The 27,704-nt window shown below is 37.0% G+C and overlaps 2 protein-coding genes across 3 annotated transcripts; both read left to right on the plus strand.

Moving 5' to 3' along the window:
* Positions 1 to 1,870: 1,870 nt before the first annotated feature.
* On the plus strand, positions 1,871 to 16,500 carry LOC310895897 (adhesion G-protein coupled receptor V1-like; the record flags this gene model as incomplete). Its single annotated transcript, XM_083854280.1, has 4 exons — positions 1,871 to 1,900; positions 13,936 to 14,116; positions 14,737 to 14,939; positions 15,592 to 16,500. The coding sequence occupies 4 exons, from the start codon at positions 1,871 to 1,873 to the stop codon at positions 15,745 to 15,747; spliced, it is 570 nt and encodes a 189-aa protein (XP_083710406.1). The 3' UTR covers positions 15,748 to 16,500.
* An 830-nt stretch (positions 16,501 to 17,330) lies between these two features.
* Positions 17,331 to 26,767, plus strand: LOC310895898 (adhesion G-protein coupled receptor V1-like). Of its 2 annotated transcripts, XM_083854282.1 has the most exons (7): positions 17,332 to 17,419; positions 18,743 to 18,882; positions 21,270 to 21,879; positions 22,826 to 23,041; positions 24,020 to 24,235; positions 25,434 to 25,678; positions 25,873 to 26,767. In XM_083854282.1, exons 1-7 carry the CDS (start codon positions 17,386 to 17,388, stop codon positions 26,062 to 26,064), a joined length of 1,653 nt encoding a protein of 550 aa, XP_083710408.1. In that variant the 5' UTR covers positions 17,332 to 17,385; the 3' UTR covers positions 26,065 to 26,767. The 2 variants fall into 2 exon arrangements, with proteins under 2 accessions (XP_083710407.1, XP_083710408.1); XM_083854281.1 differs by having other exon boundaries at positions 17,331 to 17,419; positions 25,434 to 26,025.
* Positions 26,768 to 27,704: the final 937 nt, after the last annotated feature.

Raw genomic sequence — 27,704 nt, forward strand, 5'->3', positions numbered from 1 at the left:
GCAAATGCAAGCAACTCAGGCTTGAACTCAGACAGATTTGTTGCTTTTGTATTTTCAGAACCTGTGACAGTGAGTGTTCAAGAAGGAAGTGTTGCAAACTTTACAGTCCTAAGGAATGGATCTGCTGATGTCGCTGTTGTTGTCCAGTATATTACTGTTAATGGAGATGCAACAGCTGAAGAGGGAGACTTTGTTCCCAGTGGAAAGAACAGTGTCATTTTGTTTGATGTTGGAGAAAGGGAGCAGAATTTATCTGTGTATATCAACGATGATGATACCCCTGAAACTGATGAAACATTTTATATTATCCTTTTCAATTCTACAGGTAAGTCTTCCTTTTTTTTTTTTTTTTTTTTGCTGGCAATTTCTTAGTATCTTGGTCTTATCATAAAGCAATATTTAAATGCCAAGAATTATACGAATAATGTTTGCTTCAAGATTTTTATACAATAAATGCATACTGTGTTTGAATTTTCATCCTTAATTATTTTATTGGAAACAAAAATCAAATGATAGAGTTGATACTTTGCCTGCAAAAACAACTGGAGTGAAAGTCCCTTTTCAAATATAAATGCTCCAAATTAGATGGACTTCAATACAAAAACACAAAGCAAAAAAAAAAAAAAACAAAATTTAGTACCCAACAGTCTTAGGAAAAGAGGTATTCTTTTAGTTATTTTTTTCATGCTCCAGAGTGTATTACAAAACTACATGATTTTTGTAAAAACAAACAGAACTGCCATATTTTGGAGGAAGGGTATGTAATTGCTCTATTTTATTAGTAGCGAAAAGTATGCATACATTTTTTTCACTCTGAGACTATAGTTTTAAAAGGCTTAATTTGCAGAAAAATATATGTCACAATTTACCCAGGGGACCACCTCTAAAGAAAGGATTTATTACCTTAGAAATAACGTATTTTTGTTTATTTATTTATTTTTCAAAGTTTACACTTAAAAAGGAATGACCAAAATTATTCAGCCCATTCCTCACGTTTTTGAAATACATATCTTTTAGAATAAATTATCACTGTTATGTAATATACATGAGAAAATAAAAGTGAAGTATAAGAAATTCATAATTTTTCCAGAGCCCTAAGTATTTAATAAAGACCCTCCCCACACCTAGCTCCAACAAAACTCATGGTGTTGTGGGAGAGTCATTTGCAATTGTGTTATCAAATTTTAATTTACTGCCCTTCATTTTTTACTGTTCTCTAGTTGAGAGGTAATAACAGGCTCTGAATCTGCTGCAAATCTTTGCAATGCAAAGCAAAGCTGTATTGAATCAGCCATTGAAACCTGAGGGGCTGTAATTTAATAAAGCAAAGAAAGATGATGGCAATTAACCATCAGACTATACCTTCAGATTGTGTGACACGTTCTCAAAGTAAAATACCTACCAGGTATTCAATTCAAGATTAGGAAACCTAAAATTAGATTTCTTCATCTGTAAGCACGCTAAGCATCTTAGTTCTCATTACAGTCTCTGATGGTCTTAGTCTTTAGCAGTCGATAAGACTGAAGTGATTGAGGTCATGCTACAGTGGACACCCTGCGGCTGGCCTGTGAGTTTCTCACAAGGCAGCATTGATCTTGAGTTGAATCCTTCCCTGAACATTGGTAGCAGGCAGCCAGAGGTTGACAGGGAAAGCAGTAATTTGAGTATAAGGCAGCTAAGCTATTTCCCAAGGTCGGCTGGTATTCACTGTAGTACCCAGGTCTCTTATAAAATATCAGACTAGGGAAAGGATTAGACAAAACCATTCTTCTTCCTTCATAAGTTTTCTCTTTTGTTGTCTCTTTCTACTTTAATAACTTTCTTCAGGATCTACTGGTAGCTCCCAATACTACCCCATTGGGAACATATCATGGCTTTTCTCCTAGCACATGGGGAATGGGTATCCATAGCCTCCTTTTTCCTCTAAAATGAGCATCATATAGTTTTACAGCCATTCTAGAATCACTAAGAATAAAGAATATTTCTATACATATTCCTGAAAGCAAAAGTTGGTTTTCTTTCTATGATTGGTTACATACAGTGGCCTTGACTGTTCTGAAATTTTTTTGGGGACTGTTGTTCCTGAGAGAAAATACAAATAGAGGTATATGAAGTTAGAGGAATAAGCACATTGTTTAACGTGGAACAAAATTTAGTCGGACACTTTCAAAGAAGACAAAAAATGGGGTGGGTGTGGACACATTATGTTCATCTATGGACAATGCAATGGAGTTAGAATTAACATCCCTTAATATTTACCTGTACTAATATGCACACTGAAAGCCTGCTAGCTTCCCATCTACATAATAAGAATCTTATGTTTCTTCCTTTTAGATATTCTTTGATATGGGAGTGAATAAACTCTTAGACATTGCTCATAGCTTGTATTTAGTTTAAATGCAATACTTTTCTTCTAGGTCTAAAGAAGGTCGGGGCTCTCTGAATACCTTACTCTTTTATTCTGTACCTCTGAATATCTTATTCTTTTGACTTGTCCAGATGATCAAACAGAAAATGTTACCTCACATAACAACTACATGCAAGGATACTGTGTAGTAAGAATCACATCTTCTCAGTTCATGTCATTTTTCCTGAAAATCTTACGTCTTGCTCTCTGGATGGTACACTACTTAAATACTTTTACTCTGATTTGCCTGCTGCTGAATACCTCAAATTCTGTTTTTCACTGACTTTTATAATTGTCCTTTTCTTTGTATAAAAGCAATTGTAGTGAGTAGAAAACATAATTGGATTTAGAGTTACCTACATTTCTGATTCCAATTTTAATAATAATAATTGTCCTCTTTTTTAGGAGATACAGTTATCTTTAAGGCTGGAATGGCAACAGTTATTATTGAAGCAAATGATGATCCTAATGGAATTTTCTCTTTGGAACCTTTAGAGAAGCCAGTTGAAGAAGGCAAAAGTAACATTTTTTGGTAAGTAACGTTTAAAGAATATCTTTGCACTCTTTTGGAACTGGTGTATGTGGTACTTTATAAATAGCACTTTGATTAAATCAAATGCACAAGTGTGCATTGATAGAAGTGCACTATAGAAAAACAGTTTTACAAAATTTTGGATTAAATGATTTGTAATGTGTTGAAGACATCACCTGTAATACTATGGAGTACACAGTAAATATTAAAAAGTGCACAGAAGCTCATGTTGAAATGTAACTAAATAAGACTTCAGCATTGATGTTCTGTTATAATCTCAGGAACCTGTAGATACAGAAAAATCTGAATGATTGAGCACAATATAACCTAGGCTGACAGAAAAAGAAAAAAAACCACTCAACAAATAGCTAAATAAAACTGTGTGGCACTAGGTGGCTTTTTGTACCCATCTTTGAAATTTTCAACTGCAAACTACTGTATTCTTTCTTTCTGTTTTTGTATTTTTTTTTTTCTTTTATCTGTTAATTACAGATTGAAATCTATACTTAAAGTCCGGATGTGACACTCTTCATTAGTCTGACCTTTGAAAGTATTTTCCTTTGTGCCACCATGATATATTGAAGAATTAGCAGGGTTAAAAATTGAATGCACTTGGCATCTCGCCTTGTTACATTCATTTCATAAATTTACTATGGGGTTTTAATTGGATGAAAAAATGATTTTTCGTTAAGAAATCTTGAGACAGGCTGTAAAGAGAAGTTAGGTCACAATAAATGCGATAGTGCAAATAGTTAGGGAAGAGGTTCTTCTTGCATTTAAAAAATCATCCTTTTTTTTTTGTCTGTTTGTTTTAAAGCCTTGAAGCAGATGCTTATGGCTGTGAATTGGTTCTTTATGCTTGTGTCAATACATCTGAAATATGAATAGTCTCAAGAAAAGAGGATATTAAGTTCATTGTGTGTTTGTTGTTGTGCTGTTCACTGTTTTGGGCTTTGTTGTTTTTTTGTCCTTTATAGTCTAATCTGCAGGATAATTTTTGTGGATTTGGTGGTGTTAAGAATATTGTTTTGATGTAAACATGCTTATATACAGGTGCTTTATGGAATTATAGGATACCAAGATCTCCAACATCTGAGGAACCTGCTCAGTCATCATTGATAAAATATATTTACTAGGGATCTGTCTCTTCCATACTGTCACTACTTTGACAGTTGTGTAGCATATAAAAAAGTGGTCAAAGTAGCATGTAACCAAACCACCGAAAACACAGAGGTTTTAATGAGGTAATTGGAATTAGTGCAGCAGCGCTACACAGCTGGGATAGAGCACCCTGGTTAACGCCACAGAAGAAAAACCTTTGGAAGCAGAAACAACATAAATGTGTTCCTGTGGCTGGACTAGTTTAGCTGAACTAATTCTTCAACCTGATATAATCTATTTATAAGGCATTTTATGTCACCGTGCAAACCGACAGAAGCAAACTTCCTGTATGTAAGCGCACTCTTAATAAAGGCACTGTATGGGTCACTTTTTATTTGTAGTGCCTTTTTGAAATTAGTGTAATTGTGTTAGCAGATAGTTACCAAAAAAAAAAAAATCTTTTCATTTACTACGTTCTTAATCACAAATAACAGTAGATTTCTGAAAGCCGTAGAATGTAATTCTAATTTAATACAAGTGTAAGAAAAAGTTTAAGTAGACTTGATGACTGAAAGGAGAAACGTTTGTGGTTAAATGTAGATGATTCTCTTTCCTGTCTAAGAGTGTCCAAGTATATTAATTTTTAATGTTAACTTTCTGAACTATTATGCATTCATATTTATTATTATAAATTGGAATTACAAGACACAGTGATGTGTAGCTTCACAGTAGTATTCTGCATGGACCTGCGTATGCTACTTCTGTTTTCTAAAGTACGTATTCCGGGAGTAGAATTGTACTGCAAAAGTGGTTGCCTTTAAAAGGAAGGCTTCATGGAACAGTTGTAGTATATTAGTATTTTACTTTATATTACATAGTATATTACTTCTTACTGTAAGGAAGATTACAGTAAAAGGAGTCTCCACATTTTCCTTTTCTACTCAACGCTGATGCATGCCTGCCAGGACTCTCATTCTTTCTGTATCACTGAACAGGATTTTGAGACACAGAGGACACTTCGGCAATGTTTCTTTGACCTGGCAGTTGTTTGATAATAACTCTGCACTGAAGCCAGGAGAAGAATTCTATGAAACTTATGGGACTGTGTGCTTCATGGATGGTGAAAGGTCGAAGTCAATAACACTACGTGCCATTTCAGATAGAATTCCTGAATTCAATGAATTTTACATTCTAAAGTTGGTGAATGCTTCAGGTATTGTCTTCCATATCACCATTTCCTTCATATCTGGTAGAAAAGAGTTATGTTTAATCAATCAAAAAGAAACCAACACTAGAAAGAGCATTGCTCTGAATCATGTCTTGATATCCTATGCTTTTCTGGTAAGGTTTTAGGTCTTATTTTTCATTTAATCTTGATTTCCATATATAGAGAGTTACTCAGTTCCCGAAATACTGTTAAACACATTTTGGTGATCTGAACTTTAAAAGGGATGCCTCTTGGTTTTTGAAATTAAACTTCTTAAAGTTCAGAAGTTTCATTTCAAAAACCAAGAGTTCTGAATTTCAGATACATAGATCTCCATGCACAAAATATAAAACAAAGATACTAACAAAGAAATAACAAAGGTATTAAAGGTTTTGTGTGTCTACCATAATAGAGGTTGCTTTTTTGTTTGTTTGTTTCCCTAGAGGAGGTAAAATACTTGTAGTTACCACTTCACATGACTTAAATTACAACTTTAAATTGCTACTGGACACATTTCCTAATCTGGATTAATTCCACTTTAGTACTATTCATGGTCTTCTGTGCTCTGATACAAGTGAAAATGTGTGTTGGCCTTTCCTGTAAGTGAAGTCCATACGGATGTACAAAAGATTTCCTGCTTATAACAGGTAGATCACTGTACACTTTGAACACGGAGATTCTCCATTCACAACATGATCTTCATATCATGAATTCTTACTGTGCAAAGATAGATGACTAACACCAGGACTGGGCAGCAGTTTTAACACACAACTGGTTACTGTTTCTGCAAGGTGTATGTACTTCTGTATCAGAGGCAACAGGCAAGATTTTGCCATTCTCTATTCCTGTAAGTCTTTGAGCAATACAAGAATTGAATTTGGCCCCCATGCTTATCAAACGAATCAAAGGTAACCTACCTTATTGGCTAATTAAGAAAAGATGGACCTTGTCATGTTTCACCTGAAAGACATCTGTGTGTTTTACAGCTGAAAAATAGCATGTGGGTTTGTTTTCTACTGAAATTACATCAGCACAGTGTTTTAAGAATAATACAATTAACCTATGTAATTTTCAAGTTAGATCATTTGCTATAAGTCCAGAGGATCTTAAAGGAGGGTTTGAGGTTTTTTTAGAAACTTGTTTTATTAAAAAAAAAAAAAAGTACTTTGAAACTTTTTTCTGAGTGTGTTGTTTAATCATTAACTTTTACTCTAACTTCTATTACGCAGGTGGGTCTCCTGGTCCTGGTGGTCAGTTATCTGAAACCAGTCCTACTGTAACTGTCATGATCCCTTTCAATGATGACCCTTTTGGAGTGTTTGTTATAGATCCAGAGAGCCAGGACAGAGAGATAGTGGAAGATACTCTTTCTGAAGATGACCTTTCCTATATTACGGACTTCACCATCTGGAGACAGCAAGGCACCTTTGGTGTTGTCCGACTAGGTTGGGAAATACTGTCTAGTACCTTCCAAGCTGGACTGCCATCAATGGTAGATTTCTTGTTGCTTGGATCATTCCCAAGCTCAGTACAATCACAGCCCCACATGAGGCGCCATCACAGTGGAACAGACGCTCTGTATTTCAGTGGAAAAGAGGATGCATTTGGCATTATCGGTCCTGAATACCCATAACAATGGAAATAATGCAGTAACCAATTTTACATTTTCAGCTTGGTTAATTCCTAATGTCAGTACAGATGGCTATATAGTTGAAAAGGATAACGATAATGGGACTTTATATTATGGTGTGAAAATTCAGACAAATGATTCTCATGTTTCTGTAGTGCTTCATTATACAGCATTAGGGTCCAATATGACATACATGGCTAAAACATCAGTCATGAAATACCTGGATGAGAATACTTGGCTTCACGTTCTGATTACTCTGGATGAAAGTATAATTGAATTTTACGTTGATGGAATTCTAGTTCTGGGAGGAATGAAGAGTCTAAAAGGAGAAGCAATTCTTGATGGTGAGCCTTTGCTATTTTTCTCCATATATAAAGCTCTGAAATGCATAGTCTAGCCACTTCAAAGGTGGAAGAAATACACTGAAATGATTATATCTGTTAAGTTAATTGAAAGGAATGGATAAGAATTCTTTGAGGATTTTCAGAAAGCCTATGGAAATTGTGTGAATGTTCTAAAAAATTCAAACTGCTGCGATGTTGAGTGAGAGTAGAGGACTATTAATTGTATGGTGTACTATTTTATTTCTGCTTTTAAAATTCCAGGTTGAAGTTTAAGAAATCAAATTTTCCATTTGTAAAAAGAATAGTACTTCTGCAATTAGTAATTTCCATCACACTTGCAGTACTGTAGCTAAGCTGAGAGGCTGAGAGGTTTTTTTTTTTTCCCTCCCTCGGTTTCTAGAACAAATATATGTGAAATGCAATTATGCTTTTATTGCTAGAAGGATATGTCTGTGCTGTAAATTTTCTTTATTAGTGGGGATGGCGTGTGTCTGGGGATAATGCAATAGTAAGGCAAGTATGTCATCTCTCTCCGTTGAATGTTGGGTAATACACAGTGGTGTGCATAGCAGCCCAGTTTTTCTCAGCATCCTCCACTTTGTGCCCTGGGACTTTTATCAGTTCCTGTGGTTGCTCATCTCTACAACTGCCACTCAGTGTCATATGTATGACAATACACTGAAGAGCACAGCTTTTTTTGTTTGTTTGTTTTCTTTCGTTTTCTGAAAGGCAACTGAAAACAGCTGATGTGTGTGTTTTAGCACAAGAGCATAGCATGGCACAGAATAGGATAGAGTAGGAATGAATATGAGGCAGCTGTGATCCTATAGTTTGGAGACAGAGAAATATAAATGCTGTTGTAAAAAGAGTTTGGAATTTGCATGGAATTACAGTGTGGTGGATGAAATGGATGTCCAGAAGGGTTAATGCAGTAATCATGAGTATCATCAGAATGGATCAGCTGCCCTAGCAGAGGGAAACAAAGTAGGATTTGTTCAGCAAAACAAGGGCTAAAAGGGGTTGCAGTTCTGCTCTGAAAATCTGTGGAGGAAAGAGGGAGCCTCAAGTCTGTAAGACTTATAAAAATGAGGGATGATGATAATGTGCTGCTAGAACTAATAGGATGAAAAACTTGGACAGCATAGGATGGAATTGTTTGGCCTGTGAGGACTTACCTGTAACATTGAGATGAGGCTCAAGGAACCTCCTGATTTTGGATCTCAAGATCAATATGATTCCTCATCCAGGGACAATGAACAGTTTACCATTGGTTTTTAAGAAAAACAGGTAGTCAGTTGCTGACTGTTTCATACAAATACAATAACATGAGAAAAAATTATAATTTCCTTCTCAGGTCCAGGAATAGTAAGAATTGGAGCAGGAATCAACGGCAGCAGTAGGTACACAGGGTTAATGCAGGATGTAAGGCTTTATGAGCGTAAGTTGACACGAGCAGAGATCTATGAACTTCATGCAACTCCTGCAAAAAGTGATGTCCACCCTGTCTCTGGGTATTTGGAGTATTGGCAAGGAGAGACCAATAAATCATTCATCGTGTCTGCAAAGGATGACAAAGAGGAAGAAGGAGAAGAATTATTCATACTAAAGCTCATTTCTGTGCGTGGTGGAGCTCGAATTTCACAAGAAAACACCACAGCAAGATTAAGAATACAGAAAAGTGATAATGCTAATGGTTTATTTGGCTTCACTGGAGCATGTATCCCTGAGGTAAGGTGGTCATAATGGAAATTGTAGGTGATATTTCAGGCACAGAAAGCTAAATGGCAGGACCAAGTGACCTGAACAAACCCTAGATTTTGCAGTGTTTGCTTTTGTGGTTAAGCAAAGTTTTCCTAGGATTTGGAGATGCATATGTTCTGTTAATACAACCTCAGTTCCACTGGGATTTACTATATAATTTTAAAAAACTAAAGAAAAAAATGGTTAAGAAAATTTAGTTTACTATATAAACTGAAGACTAAGGCTTAATTTTTTTTTTCTAGAAAAATATTTTACCTTCACTTCTGTTACATTTGAGTTACCAGTTAAAATGTAAGATTTACTTCTCTGGTTTTTTTTTGAGAATGGATTATTGCAAAGATTTTTATTTTAGTTTTCTGTGTCACATGATGTGTTTGAGATAATTTTACTAGAGATCATGCAATGACAAAGTGTTATGGATTTTTCCACCTTCATTTGCTGTCATAAACTAAGTTATAATTTGCATATGTTTGATGTCAGTTGGTTGATTTAGTAGTGGTTTTTTTTGTTGTTTTAGTTTTAACAGATGAAATCTTTTTTCAGTGGTATCCATTCTATATGCAGAGTGTAAACTTGCTACTTTTTGAGGAGGCTTGAAATAAACATAAATCATTCTTTACTTCTTTAATCAATTATAAGGGGGAATAACATGATAGCTATCTCTACTGGTATTGGATTATTTTGTGGAAAAAAAAATTTAATATAGTTTTCATTTGGGAACTCTTATGAGCTTTAATTACATTCTTTTTTAATCAAAGTGCTTATGATGTTTTTAAAATAACTGTCTTGCCTGAGTGATACTAGTTTTCAGTTTGGTTCAGTTTGCTTATTGTGTGCCTACCATATGCTATGATAAAAGATTCCTTTAGGTTCAAGTACCTCTGATACGCTGTGATGCCACAGATCATCAGCCAACCATGAAGAAAAAAAATAATTATATGGCACGGTAATTGTTTTGCACCTATCATATGTCCATTTCACCAGGGAAGTATTAGAGCTCTTAGTGGTGATGCAGGAACACAGCATTTTTTTACCAGTAGTTTAACTGTGCATATCTGTCTACTAGGCAGCTGAAGTCACACACAGTATCTATGCTTTCTTACAAAGCAGCCCTGAAATTTATCTAATGCATAAGATAGCTTTAACCTTTCCAATAACTTTCAGATAAAATTATTTTCTATGTTAATTTTATGAACGTTATTTTCTAAAATAGAAGGTCAGTACCAATTAAAGCTTCATTCCAGAGATGTGAAGTTGTCGCTGCAGAAGTCATGTTATCTGTGAAGATACAGAATTGTAAGGAGGACAGTAGAAGAGAAAAATCTGTTTTTCTGAATGATGATGGTATAGTTTATTTCTATCCATAGTGTGTCTGGTTAGAGAAAGTGCTGATCCAAATCTTTCTTTAAATTATTGCTAAGGAAAATTACAATATTGACGTTATTATAAAGCAATAGTTTCATTTGCTTTCGACAGGTACATTTCAAGCATATTGATTCTGTCTCTGACGCATAGTTTTAGGAAAGGGGTTGTGTCCAGGACGAACTGCAGTGTATTGTTATTTGTTACCTTAATAGTCCTCAGGGAGGCATCAGACTTTTGCAGATTCCACTAGGATTGTTCTGATTGGCATCAAGGTCAGTTTCAGCTTCCTAACACTCCAAAAGAGCTGAAAGTAACATGACAGCAATTTTTTACTTGAACATTTGTCTGGCATTAAATATTTTCGTGTTATTTAATGAAATTGCCTTGATTTACTTTGACAGTAATAAACGTTCCAAATTTTTGCTTTCTTCCAGACTGCTGATGAAGGTTCCACTATATCCTGTGTTGTGGAGCGTACAAGGGGAGCCCTAGACTATGTGTATATAAAGTACATTATCTCACAGGTTGATTCCACTGGCATTAATTACTCTGTTACCGATTTTTCTAATAGCAGTGGCACTATCACATTCGTTCCTTGGCAGAGATCAGAGGTAAACCCTACCTTCCTATTAACAATTCATCCTGTCCTTTACAAACCTCCTGGAAAATACCTTCTGAGGGTGCTTGGCTGGTTTGCATACTAGAGAGTGTTTACTTCACATGGCTTTTCTTATTATTATTTTTTATTTTGTTATTTTATGTTGTTATTTTTTTGTTATATATATATTTTCTTTCTTTCTTTTTTTCCATCCCTGACAACAAGAAAGTGTTATTTGTAGCTCTGTGTATATGTCAGTTCAAAAGTCACCATGTGTGCATGTACATATTAGATATATGTACATATACATAAAAAATATTAACTGTATTTATGTGTATGTGTACATATACTTTAAAAAGTGTAGATAGTCCATGTACTTTCGAAATTGGAAAATGATCAGGTTTGATCTGAGTGTTGTAACTCAAATTTATGTCCACAACAATTAAATAGGCAATAGTAAGATTCATTGCTGTTCTTGCACTCAAGGCTATCCAGGTTCTGTCTCCTTTTAAATTCAAAATCAGAAACAGGAGATTAAAGGTGTTCTTGTAACAATAGCTGTTTTTGAGTCTCCCTGAAATGATTACTGTCTGCTTTAATCTATTCCTCTGCATAAAGTGTGCGAGCAACTGGAACATAAGGAAATTATTCAATATTCTGGCCTTAGAGACACCTGAAATTGGTAATCAGAATTGCATCTCTGAGTTGGGGGAGAGAAAGAGAAATGATACATAAGGGAAGCTTTAGCTGCTTCTGAGAAAGCTTTCTAAAAGTCTTACGAAATTCCTTATCTGAATTAGTTTAAAAAAAAAAGAAAAAGAAAAAAGAAATACCAGGATACCAGGATACACTGAAGAGTAGGAATTCAAAGCTACAGAGGCCCACAATTAAAAAATTATGTGGGCAGACTGGAGGTCCAAAAGAGGGCCAGAAAGATGATCAAAGAGCTGGAGAACCTGTCCTCTAAGGAAAGACTCAAGGGGTTAGATCTTTTCACCCTTTAGAAGGGGACTTTGATCCCATTATTACAGTACCTAAAGGGCAGCTCCAGAGTTGACAGAGGCTCTCTCTTCTCAAGAAACCACAGGAGAAGACAGAGGGCAAAGAGTACAAAGATAGAGTGGGAGAGGTTTTGTCTTGAAATTTTTTACAACTACTGGAACGACTTCCTTAGGGACAGGGTCGGGTTGTCCCGACCTCAGCATCTGGGCCAGGGCAATCCCAAGCACAAACACAGGCTGGGCAGAGAAAGCACTGAGAGCACCCCTTGGGGGGGGAAGGACCTGGGCGTGGTGGTTGATGAGAAGCTCGACATGAGCCGGCAATGTGTGCTTGCAGCCCAGAAAGCCACCCGTACCCTGGGCTGCACCAACAGCAGCGTGGGCAGCAGGGCGAGGGAGGGGGCGAAGGAGGAAATTCTTCCCTCAGAGGGCGGTGAGGCCCAGGCCCAGGCTGCCCAGAGGAGCTGCGGCTGCCCCATCCCTGGCAGAGCCCAAGGCCAGGCTGGATGGGGCTGAGGGCAGCCTGGGCTGGGGGGAGGTGTCCCTGCCCATGGCAGGGGGTGGCGCTGGGTGGGCTTTAAGGTCCCTTCCAGCCCAAACCAATGTATGGTTCTATGGTAGAATTCCCATCACCAGGGGTGCTTAAGATGCAGTTGAACATGGTGCTGGATTATTTCATCTATTTTTTTTTTTTCCATGAAACATTGAACTTCATCTTTTGATGTCCCATCCAACGTGGGCTGTCCTATGATTAAAATTCTGTGGTAATAAACAGCGTGTGCTAGAAATAGAAATAAAAATAATCTGTTTCAATGAATTCAATCCTGATGTACAGCACAGAATTGTTAAATTTATTTGAAGAAGTGGTGCGGGACCACAGTACTGTAGAAACAACATACACTTTCTATTATTGTTTGTATAATAAGGATGAATTGTGAGTAGAAAATACCATCCTCAGTTTCACTTATATCAGGCTGCAGAAGTCAATGTGGACTCAAATTCGCTGAAGTCATTTGCAGGGATCCCAGTGACTTCACTAGAACTGTGAATCTGGATAATGTGATGACTGGCAAAAGCGTGTGGTATCTGAAAATAGTTCATTCATGTTATAATAGTTTGTTCATTCAGCTTTATTTCTCTGTGAAATGATATTACTGCATTTCATACAATCATATATAGCAGAAATTTCCAAAGCTTTTCTAGCATGGCAACATAGACGAGGCCCACATTACTCTATCTAGTGGCAGAAAATGGCTGATGTAGGCTCTTGCTACACAGCTTACTGGTCCAATTTACTGCATACATACAGAGGAGCTAATGTGCATGGCTCTAAGAAACGGGCTGGTAGCAAGCTGCTCTTCAGGTGGGATATCCTAAGGGACTTTCAACTGACATTTGTAATCTACTCATTACCATGCCTCTAAATATGATCAGCTACTTAAATGTTTTCTATATGTTTGTCCGACCATATCGAAACATAAAGAAAGATGGAATTTTCTGAAGTGAATGTGTTAGCGTGTTTAGAGCAAGGTTATGTTAGTAAATCGTATGATCTGCAGGTCAAAGTGTCAGGTGGTATAATAAGCTCAATTTATTTGCTCTCTAAATTGGATTAATCACTGTAATGTCTCTTCATAAGCATAATTTCAAAAAGATTTTAAAATTTATCAGATATTTCATGTTCAGTACATGGAAATTAAACTCTGCTTTTGTGAAGATATACAAAACCAACCAAACAAGTATTTATTATCACTTATTTATGTAGTTTGAAACAATTCAGAAAATATGCCTTCCATTTCCAGTAGCTTGGAAGCATTGTTTTTGGAAAGCATATTCTAGACATAAAATGTTATCTTAGAAATTAGTTGAATTTATGTGGAGAGCAAAAATAGTGTCCTTTGCTTTCAGAACTATACAGCAGATACAGCTGACTGACTAATCAAAGAATGTTGCATGGTTTGATTTCTCCATGATTTGGTCCTTCTCTAGGTGTTAAATTTGCATGTTATTGATGATGACATTCCGGAGTTAAATGAATATTTCCGTGTGACATTAGTCTCTGCAGTGTCTGGAGATGGGAAACTAGGTTCAACTCCTACCAGTGGAGCAAGTATAGATCCAGAAAAGGAAACTACTGATATCAGCATCAAAGCCAGTGACCACCCATACGGTAACAATGATGGGAATTATACAGCTTTGTTTCAGATTATTGTGTAGTTCTTTCCAGTCAGATGAAAACTTTGCTTGGTTGTAATAGTTGAGGAAGCAATCTCATATATTCCACTTTATCTAACTTGAATTAATTCATTGTTTATATACATGAATGAATACTGAATTAGTTTTCTTTTATAATTTTACAAAAAGGCCTCAAATCTTCCCTGACCAAACAAGCAATGATTCTCTTGTGAGGGCAAATAAAGGCTCTGCATGTAGTTGATCCTGTCCAGGTTTTTCATCAAATGAGAATTCCTGACAATGAGAGTCATTTCTCCATATGTCTTGTACCAGTAAATACGCAAAACCGTGGCCTGTGAGGCTCTTTTGGGAAGAGAAGGTTTTATTATTGTGCTGTGCCTTTTATCAAGACTGACAAGAATATCAGTGAGAGAGGGTAAGGCACACAGCACATCTCTGGAAATAGTGTGATTGAGGCTTAAGGGTATACTGGTATATGTGGTTTTTAATTTCAGAACCATCACAAGATATGTTATCAATCACTTTATTTAAATTGTTTATCATCTTTAAAATTTGTTATGAAAAGCCATGTAAGTAGTAATTCTTGTCTTCCAGGTCTGCTCCAGTTCTCTGTGGGGCCACCTCCTCAGCCAGGTGATAAAATGATTCTTCCAGCCTCTTCTGTGCCCCATATTACTATTAAAGAAGAAGCTGGACACGTCAGATTACTGGTAGTTCGTGCACAAGGCCTTCTTGGAACAGTTCTGGTGGAATACAGAACAGTGCCAGTCACAGCTTTCAGTCCCAAAGATTATCAGGTATGGCAACTGCCAAGGTGGTATAATTGTTTTGGAATTAATTAGAGTTATTTATCGTGGAGATAGCTTTCAGTTTGACTGCTCTAGCCCAGCTATGATTCTTTCACAGAAAGACTACTTTACAAGGTGATGTGGCAAATGGATATGTAATATTCACTTAAAAATATACATCATGTGACTTCTCCATTCTTTTCTCTGCAGTAAGTTGCATTGTCTAGGAAAAGCCTCTGGTTTTGAACTTTTTTTTTTTTTCTTAACAGAGTTTTCAGTGTAGCAATTTGTGAGTTTTGCTGTTGTTACAGACCATATTATTCAAGTGCATGTACAGGTTAACATTATGCTTGTACATACTGGGATTTGTATATGCCTAGCAAAATAACCTGCATGTATCTGCACTTGCTTGTCCAACTGATCATTTGTGCAGAAAAATAAGAAAAATGTACATGAATGCAGATGCTCACCAGTATGTCAACTTAGATGTCTTCTTCTTTTTTTTTTCTTTTGTAAAACAGATTTTTCAGATTTTTTTTTAAAGCTTAAGTGAGCAAAAGTAGATGTTTTGAAAAAGACAAAATGAAGGTTCTGTTTCTTTTTTTTATATGGATGAAAACATTAGACTTGAACAAAAATATGAAGAGCTCTTATATTGCAGGCTGTTGTGGGTACACTGGAATTTCAGCCAGGAGAAAGATACAAGTACATTACTGTTAACATCACTGATAATACTATTCCTGAATTAGAAAAAACGTTTAAAGTGGAGCTGTTGAACCCAGAGGGAGGAGGTAAGGCACATATATCAGGCCCTTAGTTGTATTTTCATGACCTCTACTCGTTCATAAAAATCTTGTCTTTCTTGGCATTATTTTCTATGTTATTTCTGAAAACAAACAAAAAGCACCTCTACATCCCCACCCCCATACAGCTGTCTTTTTTCGTAGGGAAGAACTGTTCCTCAGTTCTTTTCTTAATCCTTGGTGGAAACAACCAGATCCCATAGCAAGTATATTATTACCATGTATTAGGGAAAGTGTATCACTGCCATCTGTTAGGTCATCTAAAGGCAATTGCTGCTTTTCACTTTGTATAACTTCATGGTTGGTAATGAGAACTAAAATAATGCAAAAATATATTAGCAATATGTTGCATTTCAAAAATATGGAATATTTATAAAATATTTAAGGCTAAACAGTCAAAGTGTTGTGTTTTTGTTTGTTTGTTTTGGTTTTTTTTTGTTTTGTTTTGTTTTTTCTTCCACATGAGTGAAATCAGAAGAACTGCAATACATAGGTCAAATGGATTATAGCAGTAATAGGCTGTGGATGTTGAGGGCCATAGGGAGTTTGCTGAGCTGTAGCTGCAGAGGTAGCTCGTAGATAACTGTCTGTAAGAACAAGACAAACACTTGAAAGAATTATTGGTTTGAAGGGCTAGTCTGAAGGGACGGCAAAGCATAGTGGTGCTGCCACATAAACCCCTGAATACCTTACAGATTTTTTTTTCCATTTGAGAAAAATTTTAACGGAGATTGTAAAGCTTGTTGGAGGGAAAAGTAATTAGAAACACTGACAGCCATAAATTGATTTTTTTTTTTTAAACTGATGTTATTTTTTTAAACAATTCAGAAATTGCAAGTGTGGTCCCTTCTGGGAGGATGTATCAGATTTCCTTGAATTAATCCAGCTCTCTGCTATGATTGTATGTGTCTATGGTGCAACATGGTCTCAGTGATTCTTTTGGTAAAGTCTTGAGACTTTTCACGTATTTTGTCTTTTTGGTTGAATAGTTGTTTTGTTAAAAGGAGTCAAACTTTTCTCTTTCAAATTGTTGTGACAGAAAATTTACAACTAACTTTAGTAATCCAGTAACTATATAGCCTTTTTAAAATGAGCCTTCTTTTTGGCCTTTCCAACACAAACACAAAGCTTATGAAGTCCCCATTAGTTAAGTTTTCTGCAGATTTTCCCAACATTTTCACTTTGTGAGAAAATATTAGAATAAGGAGCTTGAGGGACTTTATCGTCTCCCCTACCTTTTTTTTTTTTTTTTTTTTCAATTTAGATTCCTCCATGACAAGCCTCAGTTAGGAGTGAGAAAGGGGAAATACAAAATGGGGACACAAAGAGGGAAAGAGAGGAAAGATAAACTATGTGTATGTGTTTTCTTTCATTCTGACTTCCCATTGCTATTTCCAATGTCATAAATTAAGTAAGAGGTGGCATATGTAAATATTTCAGTCTTTATTAGAACTCCTGTACACTTTCAGAAGCAAAGTTGATACCTTCCTAGAGTGCTTCCCTCTTTTTTTCCTGTTGTCCAGAATAGTTTAAATTTCTCTTTGCTTGCGCTCTGATTTATAAATGTATATATGTGTATATATCTGTATGTCTGTCATCTTAAAGTTGCTGAGCTCTTTAGAAATGATGGCAGTGGTAGTGGTGATGGGAACATGGATTTCTTCCTTCCAACTGTCCATCAGCATGGTAAGCATTTTGGATTAATCTTTATTTCTTTATGCTAACTGTAATATCCCTCATGAACTACACTACTGACACAGTTTATCATAGTGTTATTTTGCTTGTGGTTTGAGATATATCATAGAGTCCTGTCAAAACATTCTTTCCCATTTTAAAAAAGGCTTAATTTCAACAACAGTCAATACTAACCGTAATACAGAAAATAACAGCTTCTCTATCTTCAAAGCTGTATTTTTATAGAACACAATGTAGTTATTCCAGAAGTAGTTAGAAAAATTAGCTTTGTTTGTAAATTTTGTAAAATTTTCTGGAGAGCAAAGAGGAGAGAAACTTTTTAAATTTAAGGTAATTTAAAAATTACCTGACTGTGTGTTTTGATACTTTCTTTTGCCACTTGCTTTATGCTTTGATCTCTGCATCTCAAAAATACTCTTAATAAAAAGTGGTGTTAGCTCTTTTTTTTCTAAAAGAATGCTTTGATTATTTTTCATTTTTGAAGTCTATTTTTGTCACAACATACAGAAAACAAAGATAATTTAATCTTGAGAAAATTAAAAACATACAATATGCAGAAATAAGATGAAAACAAAAGCACCTACTATGAGGGAAACGCTAATGATGGCGGATTTTGAATTAAACCCTAGAGACCTGAAAATATTGTGTTAGCACCCATTATCGAAATCAAATAATTTATTCCACAGTGACAGCCTGATTTTCTGTTTTATTTGAAAATACAAAGGAGTTCAGTTTGAACCTGAGAGTAAGTCTGTGGTTTAACCACTTTTTGGAACTTCCTGGGAAGTGTTGTTTCCTCTTCTGTGTTTCCAGATTTTTTTTAAAATGACAGGCTCTTTCTCTTTCTAAGCAGCAAGTTATCTCACACAAGATGATCATTACAGTAGTAGAATTTCCTGGACTAGCTTTTTCTTTGTTCCAGCTTCAGTTAAAATAGTACCTGCTTTTGTCCTGTCTGCACTGCTTACACTGTGTTTTACCACGTAACTCTCCCCTACCCTAAATTCTAGTTCATTTTCCTTAATTAGACAAGTAATTTTATTTTTGATCCTCTCTTAAAATATTTGCATTTTATATGTTGCTTTGGAGTGTTGTTCCATAGAAGGGCTGCCAGGACTGCATTATTGAAAGTGAGTTCCTTATCCATGTGGATAATTATTCCACATTTAAAACAAAAAAAAAACACACCACAAAATGCAAAACAGCAGAAATATTCCAGTTATGCTTTTCTGTGTGCTTTTTGTAACAAACTTCCTTAGCTTTTAAGAAAAGATGGTATAAAAAAATAACTCATTTTGGCACTTGCACTTACAGCCAGCTTGGGAATTGCATCCCACATCGTTGTGACTATTGAGGCTTCTGATGATGCTCATGGCGTCTTTGAGTTCAGTACTGAGTCACTCTCGGTAAATGGAACTGAGCCTGAAGATGGAGATAGCAATATTATGTTGCAGGTTAGAAAGTTTTGGGTCTCATATTGCTATGCAATCCTCTTTTATGTCTATTTTACAGAGCATTCTGCAATATTTTTATAATAGGTCTACAGCATTTTAACTTAACTTTATCATGTACATTTGTCTTGACATTTTATACTTCACTTTCTAAAGTGTATCTTTCAGCTTAAAACTAAAATGTTTTATATAAGTTTAAATTTACTTCTACTTGTTTACATTTGAGGTATGAATATTTTAAAGTAAGTGCTGATGACACAACAAATACAGCAAAGCTAAGATGATAAAGATTACACTGTTTTTAAAATTAGTTTATTTTTAACTCATCATGTCAATGACTTTGCACTGTATATAATGGAGGGGCTGGATTGTGTGCAGCTTGCAGTTGGCAATGACATGCTTAAGATCCTCCGGGTAAGGATTAAGGGACATGGAAATAAGTTATAACAATAAGATGAAGTTGTTGTGGGAGTCTGCTATAGACCACCCAGCCAGGAGGACAACATTGCCAAATTATTCTATAATGAACTAAGGGATATCTCTAGGTCATCTGCCCTTGTCCCTGTGGGTGACTTCAACTTCCCAGATGTTAGCTGGGAATACCATACAGCCAATACAAACAGGTACTGGAAATTCCTGAGGCACGTTAACAATAACTTGTTGGTACAGTTACTCTGGAAGCTGACTAAGAAAGGTGCCCTCCAGATTTGTTGCTTGTAAACAGTGAGGGTCTTGTGGGTGAAGTGGTGATTGGAGGCTGTCCTGGCCATAGTGACCATGAGATGGCTGAGTTTAAAATCTTTGGTAATAGGAGGAAAACTGCCAGCAAAAGTTCAGCCCTAGCTATGGAGACAGCAGACTTCAGACTACTCAGTGAACTAGTTTGTGAGGTCCCCTTGGAACCTGCTTTTGAAGGTATTGGAGTCCATCAGTGCTGGTTAGTTAAGTAACACCTCTTAAGAGCACAGGAACAGGCAATTCCAAAGAGTCAGAAGTTGAGCAAGCTGGGCAGAAGGCCAGCTTGGCTGAGCAGGGATCTTATTCTAGAATTTAGGCGAAAAAGGAAAATCTGTGGGCATTGGAAGCAAGGTCAGTTGAACAAGGACTACAGAGGTGATGTTCACTCAGAGTTGAAGCTGGCCAGTACTGTGGGGACAACAAAAAGTGCTTTTTTTAAAGGATGCTAACAGCAAAAGGAGGAGCAGAGAAAACATTGATCCATTACTTGTTGAGGTTGGTAACCTCACAAATAAGTACGCCAATAAAGCAGAGGTTAATGCCTTCTTTGCCTCTGTCTTTAACACCAATGATGGGCTCGGGGACACCCAAAGCTCTGAATTTCAGGACTGTGATGATGATAAACTCCCAGCCAACTTTGAACTTGTGCAGGATTTGCTGCTCCAGCTGGATGCATATAAGTCTATGGGGTCCAGTGGGATTAATCCCAAAGTACAGAAAGAGCTGGCTGATGTCATTGCAAGACCTCTCTCAATAATTTTTCAATAGTCTTGGAGTCTGGAGAGGTCACAGTTGACTGGAATTAAGTTAAACGAGGAAGTGCTGGATTCTGCACCTGGCAAGGGGCAATGCTGGCTGTACGGACAGGCCTGGGGACAAGAGGCTGAAGAGCAGCCCCATGGAAAGGGATCTGGGGGTTTTGCTTGACAGCAAGAGAAATATGAACCAGCAGTGTGCCTTAGCAGCCAAAATGGTCAACTGTGTTCTGGAGCATAAGGCACAGCAATGCTGGATGGTCAAGGGAAGGGATTGTCCTGCTCTGCTCTGTGCTGGTGAAGCCTCACCTCTAGCACTGTGTGTGCTACAATATATGAAGGACATAAACTATTAGAGAGCATCCAAAGGAGGGCTACTATGGTGGTGAAGGGTCTAGAGGGCAAGAAGTATGAGGAGCGGCTGAGGTCCCTGGGTTTGTTCAGCCCAGAGCAGAGCAGGCCGAGGGCAGGCCTCATGGCGGCCTGCAGCTCCCTCACGAGGGGAGCGGAGGGGCAGGCGCTGAGCTCTGCTCTCTGGGGACAGCGACAGGACCCGAGGGAACGGCATGGGGCTGGGACAGGGGAGGGTCAGGCTGGGGGTTAGGGAAAGGTTCTGCACCCAGAGGTGGTCGGGCACTGGGACAGGCTCCCCAGGGACATGGTCACAGCACTGAGCTGCCAGAGTTCAAGAAGCATTTGGACTACTCTGTCAGACATGCGATTTGATTTTGGGTGGTCCTGTGTGGAGTCAGGTGTTGGACCTGATAATCCCTGTGGATCTTTTGTAACTCAGGATATTCTGTGATTCTGTGACTTTGCTGTATGCCATTTTACACTTTTATGTTCTTCTTTCTTATAGTACAAAGAAATACATAAATCTTTGTGTTTTCCACTTAGGTTGTGAGAACTCATGGGGCCCTGTCTGAGGTGACTCTGTATTGGGTCATAGTCTGTGATCTTACAGAAGACCTGGTCTCTGCATATGGGAATGTAACATTTGATGTTGGCCAAGTGAGAGCAAATATTACCATACAAGTTTCTCCTGACAACGTGCCTGAACTGGATCAGGTGTTTTCAGTTTTGATCATCAATGTGTCCGGTGGTCGTCTTGGAAATCACACTAATGCAACATTAACAGTTTTAGCTAATGATGATCCATATGGACTGTTCATCTTTTCTGAGAGAAACAGACCAATAAAAGTTGAGGAAGAAACAAAAAATATCTCCCTGACAATAGTAAGGCTTGGTGGTCTTCTTGGTACAGTAGTGGTTACATACAGAACTTTAGGTGATGATGAAAAGTCACCCTTTCTTCCACCTGATGTTGTTAGAGCAATACAAGGAGAAGATTATATACCCATTACTGGTTATGTGATCTTCGCAGCCAATGAAAGCGAAGCCACAATATCTTTGCCTATTTTGGATGATTATGATCCTGAGAGGTCAGAATCTGTTTTTGTGGAGCTAAACAATACTGTTTTGATCGACAAAGTACAGGATCGGCCAAGTAAGTGTCTTTCATATGTAAACCAAAAGCTTAAATATGTAGGCTAATATTTATATTTAATAGGATAAAATGCAGCAATTGAAATTACAGTAAAATTTTACCTCTGCCTAACTCTGTATAGTTAAGAATCCTGTAAGTTATATGTCAGAGTATCTCACATTAAGTATGAAGATTCTGTGTGTCAGCATATATTTCCTTTACCACAAAATTTTGTCAGGGGTGGACATTTCTTTCTCCCTTCTGCATCTGCTTTATCCCAGGTGTTTTAGGCCAACTATATTACTGTATTGGTTTTGTGTGCTAATACCTGCTCACCTGTTGTTTCTGTAAAGCACAATGATAGGAAATAAGCTAGTTGCACTTACTGAAAGCGAAAAAAGCCTTTTAAACATTAAGTGGTGTAGAATTGCAGCTTCATGCTGGCTTTTTAGCGTAGAGGATGTTTGCCCGATCAGATAAATTCAGGTCATTACAGCCTTATTTATGCTTAAGAGCTTCTTGGCATGCCTAATTTCCCTTCCCTCTCCCCCATGACTCTCCCACATTAATCTTGATTTTTAAGGGAAACACTACAAAAAATTCTACTGGGAAACTGAAAGGTTACTTATAGTTCATCATTGCTAGTGTAAAATTCTATTGTCCTATGGACAAATAAATAAGTAATTTTGCTAGTACCTCACCTCTTCAAAGAACTGGTGTTTTGTATGCTCCACAGCAGGGTAGAATAATAAGTTAGTAAGAATGTGGATTTTCTGACATAATATAATTCAAACATCAAAAATATGCTTGTGCAGTTTGTAGTTATATTTTGTCCAAATCTAAAATGAAAATTTTATTGAAAGCTAGTAGTGGCCATCCACTAAACTCAGGTGTATGTATATGAACAGTATAGCCATATATAGGAGGCATTTCAGGCTTGCTCTAAGAGGTTTTTTTTATATTTCAGTTGTAAATTCTCCTCGTCTTGGATCAGTGGGTGAGACTATAGCTCATGTAATTATCAATGCCAATGATGATGCTTTTGGAACACTTCAGCTTTCAGCTTCAGCTGTGCGAGTTGCTGAAAATTATGTTGGACCAATCATTAACGTGACCAGAACTGGGGGAATTTTTGCAGATGTTTCTGTGAAATTCAAAGCTATGCCAATAACTGCAACAGCTGGTAAGAAATCAAAATAGCAGAAATACACATTCTGTGTTAAACCAGAAAGAGCATACTGTATGCTTCGAGTAACCAAAGCAAGCAAGTGTGTATTGAATGCAGTCTAGTAAAACAAGTAGAAAAAATACCAAAGTGTGAGATACTTACTGAGTGTACTTAGGAGACAGGAATTCAGGTCCTATAGAAGAGACCTTACATCAAATTTAAAAAAACTCAGAGATATCATCACTGAAGAATCTAGCAAGAAAACTAAGGAAAGGAATTGGCTGTTTGTTTCCCTGGTGGCCACTCACTTTCTCAAAAAAATAAAATAAAATAAAAAATCCTGTAGTAGTATATATAGCTAGTACTTAGTCCTTTGTACATATTTCAACCTACCATACATGGCTTATTTGAGTTTCTTGGAGGGAAATTGAGAGCTGGTGACTCCTCTGTGAAACAGACAAATGTTAAGCACAATTCAAGAAGACTTTTACTTTGCAAATGAAAGGTAAAGCTCTCAGGTGATCCCTGAAAAGCTCCACGAGGGAAGGAGTGACCTTATGTCCTTTAGTAAAATCTCCTTTGAAAAAGGTACTTCTGTTTCATTTTATCTCTTGGAAAGCCAGACAACTATCAGAAATCAAATATAGAAATGTCACAGTTGTGTGATCTTCTCAATGGAAGATAATAATGGACCTTTTGTAATTGCTTCTTGGACTGACAGTGTAAACTCTGTTTTGGCCAAGATGAGATTTATTTTCATCCATCCAGATATCTAAAAGGCACTAGGAAATAAACAATTGTATTTTCTGGGTATGAAGATAAAGAAAAAAAAAAACACAAAAAAACACACCAACATATGAACACAAGGGAATGCAAAAAGAACAGATAAATATTAGTGCTGATAAACATTAGTGATGTTTCATAATGAACCAGAATGCCTTAATATTCTTCTGTGTTTTGATTGTTTTGTTATTTTTTCATGTACAAATCTAGGTGAGGACTACAGTGTAGCCTCATCAGATGTTGTCTTACTAGAAGGAGAAACAAGTAAAGCTGTGCCAATTTATATAATTAATGATATCAATCCTGAAGTTGAGGAGTCCTTTTATGTTCAGCTGCTGAATCAAACGACAGGAGGAGCCTTGCTTGGATCTTTGACGAGGGCAGTCATAACCATTGAGGCTTCTGATGACCCGTTTGGATCCTTTGGTAAATGAGTCTTATTTGCATATTTTCTCTTGTCCAGTAGCAATCTGCTGATTTGTGGGTGAGTTATTACTGGGCAATGGAATAAAAATTTTCAGAATACAAAAAGGGAAGTCTGGATGAACACAGTAAAGGACAAAATAAGATAAACTAAATTAAAACGTGTAAGTAAGGGCAAATGGTGCCCTTATATAGCGAAATTGAAGCATTCAGTCAACTTATATATCAAGATTTTGTGAGACGAAGGTGGATTTTGGAGTCTCCTAATGGGGATGGATTTTAATTTAATTTGTATTTTTTTATCTATTCTAAATGTTGCATTTCTGCAATAGCTTGAAGCTTAAGTTTACATGCCAAAACCTGTTTAGATAGTGCAGTGTCATTGTTTTACAAAATAATCAGGCAAAGCAGGTTTAAATATCTGGGGAAATTGGAAAGTACAAATATGACTTAAATTGCATTCTTGTATGTTCTGGTTGTTAGTTATTGTAGTTTTTCTTCTTTCTATCATTATCAGTAAAATGGATTGTGGACACTTTCCAAAAATAGTTTCATTACACAGGTTTTGAGAAAAAAATGGTAATTTCAAAAATTTAATGACATTTTAGAAATTTATCTTTTCTATTTATTTTTTCTATTTCAGTATTTCTGGTGTATGTTTTCCAGCCATTTTATTTGACTTACTCTTTCTCCCTTTAGTACCCTACTTTATTTCAGTTATTCCATTTTATCAGCAAAATGTAAAGGAAATTGACAAAAGTAAATAATTCCACATGGATAATTCATTAACTTCATTCTTAACAACTAAAGATTTTATACAAGAAAGACTTATATTTGAAACAATTTAGATGGAATATGTTGACACATTTTTTCCATACGTGACATAAAAAATGATAAAAAATTTCCTCACTGGGAAAAATTACCTTCTGACCGTCTTCTAAAAACTTAGATCATGGCTAGCCTTGAACAATGGATACGTTGGAATAAACTCTTGGGTGGGGGCTGAATTTTCATGCCAATTTTATTTGCAGATAAAATGATACTGAAAGTTCAATTTGAAGTTTAAACCTGATTAACATTTTTTTAATTGTGCAAATGAATGCAATCAAGTGAAATAAAATATATACTTCAGTAACTAGGATGGTGTTTTTATTTTAAATATTACTGTTAATGAAATACACCTCTTTGTGCTGCACTTCAGTGTTCCAGATGACCGAATTTACTGTGGAGGAGCCTGAATCTGGATCAGTACCCATAAATCTGCCAGTAATCCGCAATGCTGGGACACTTGGTAACGTTACTGTTGAGTGGGTTGCTACCATTGGTGGACACCCTGCTGATGAGGACTTGCAGGTTGCCTCAGGCAATATTACTTTTGCCCCTGGGGAAGCCTTTCAGATGCTACTATTGGAAATCCTGGCTGATGATGTTCCAGAAACAGAAGAAGTAAGTCAAGCACTTACATCTTCCTTGAAGATGGTATTAATTTTGACTTGTTCTAGAAATATGTATGATGGAAAACAAGAAATGTTCCGGCAGGAAGGTGCTATAATTTCATGTTATACTTTGCTTGTAATTATTGTTAGAAAAACCACAAATTGTCTAGCTGCATTACTTCTTTTTCTTTTCTTCTCTTTGAGATTGTCCGTGTAGAATTAACTCAGGCCTCCAATGGTGGTGCTATTGGGTTAGATGGCGTGGCAAGTATTATAATACCTGCCAATGATAATCCTTATGGCACAGTTTTCTTTCATCAATCCTTATATCGAGTTCAGGAGCCACTAGAAAGAAATTTGCTGGCAAACATAACAGTCAGGCGAAGGTTTGTATAATGTTTGCTTTATTTGTAATTACTATTTATTCTTCACTTTTGTTTCCACTATAATGTCAAATTTCATGCTCCTCTCATAAAAATATGTGCATCAATTCTTTGATCTGCCATCTCAATGTATTTTCATTTCAAACACATTGTTTTTGAAGTAGATGTCTGTGTATTACATAAATTACTTAAACGTAGTATACATTGAAATGCACAATGTAAACTCGGCGTACACAGTGTACTATTCATTTTGTCCGTTTAATCATCAAATCATTTAAACCTGCATGGTAGCCTGTTCCTGTGATTTGAACAGGAGGACAAAATGGCCAGCCCTTACAGGATGAAAATAAGAGAAGGAAAACAGGTTTTATGCATGTGATCCTAGAGGAAGGATGATAAGTCTGGGTGTCACCGGCTTTTTCTTCCTTGCAAGTAAGGAGAGCTGCCAAGTCCTGAAGAAGACTAAGTTAACTCCTAGAACCAAATGTTTACAAATATGCATTCTTAACAGACTACTACCTAAGCTATAAATAATCAAACTTGCTATCCACAAAAAAATAAGATAACTCAGTTATTCTGGTACTAGTTTCAAAGGGAATGCATTTTGATGTGTTATTTGGAATTTTTCAGCAATTCAGAAAGGGTCAGTTGATTTTGTTCACTTCTATTATTAACCCAGAAACATGTAGAATATTAGACATCCTTTGTCAACTAACAGAACTTTATTTTATTATAACGTCTTTTAGTGAGGGAAGATTTGGTCAGCTGCAGATTTTCTACAGCACTTCTGAGACTGACGTTGTAGCTCTTGCTGTGGAGCAAGGTCAGGATATCCTGGCCTACTACGAGCCTCCTGTACAAGGAATTCCTGACAAACCATCCAAGACCAGAGTGAATGTGTCAGCAGCAAGTGACCCTGTGTATTCCTGTGCAGCTCAGTGCCTAAAAGAACAAGCATGTTCAGCCTTTACATTTTCCAGTGCCTCAGGGATTCCTCTCTGCCTTTGGCTGACGTCAGATATCAGCCCATTAACTAACAACACTTCAGGGTTCCGGACCTGATTTTCCGGGAAAATCCCCAAATTTGAGGATTTTTGAGGAAATTTCCCCAAACTTAGTGTTTTCTTTGAGGAGGGGGCCCCAAAACGGGGTCGCAAGCAGCGGTTTTGGGGGAATTTCCCTCGATTTTGGGACTTTTGGGGGGATTTCCCCAAATATGGGGGGTTTCAGTGGGGGTGGGGGGTCTCAAACGTGGGTAACAAAGTGCAGGTTTTGGGCGATTTCCCCCCAAAAAGTTTGGTTTTTTTTAAGGGGGTGTCCCCGTGCCCCCCCCCCCCCCCAGCATCACAAGCAGCAGCTTTTTGGGGCATTTCCCCCAAATTCGGGGCTTTTGGTGGGTCCCTGATTGGAGGGGGGGGGGGGGGGGGGAAGAGGTTTTTGGGGGGAATTCCCTGAAATTTTAGTGGTTTTTTCGGGGGGGGTGTGTCCCAAAACGGGTCACAATCAGCAGCTTTTGGGGCCGTTTCCCCGGATTTTGGGGCCGTGCCCCGGATTTTGGGGCCGTTTCCCTGGATTTTGGGGCTTTTTTTTTGGGGGGGGGGTATTTACCTAAATTCTTTTTTGGGGGGGCTCATTTGAGGACTCCCCCCCCCC

The sequence above is a fragment of the Anser anser genome (genome assembly GCF_964211835.1).
Source record: "Anser anser genome assembly, contig: HAP1_SCAFFOLD_225, whole genome shotgun sequence".
Lineage (NCBI taxonomy): Eukaryota > Metazoa > Chordata > Aves > Anseriformes > Anatidae > Anser > Anser anser.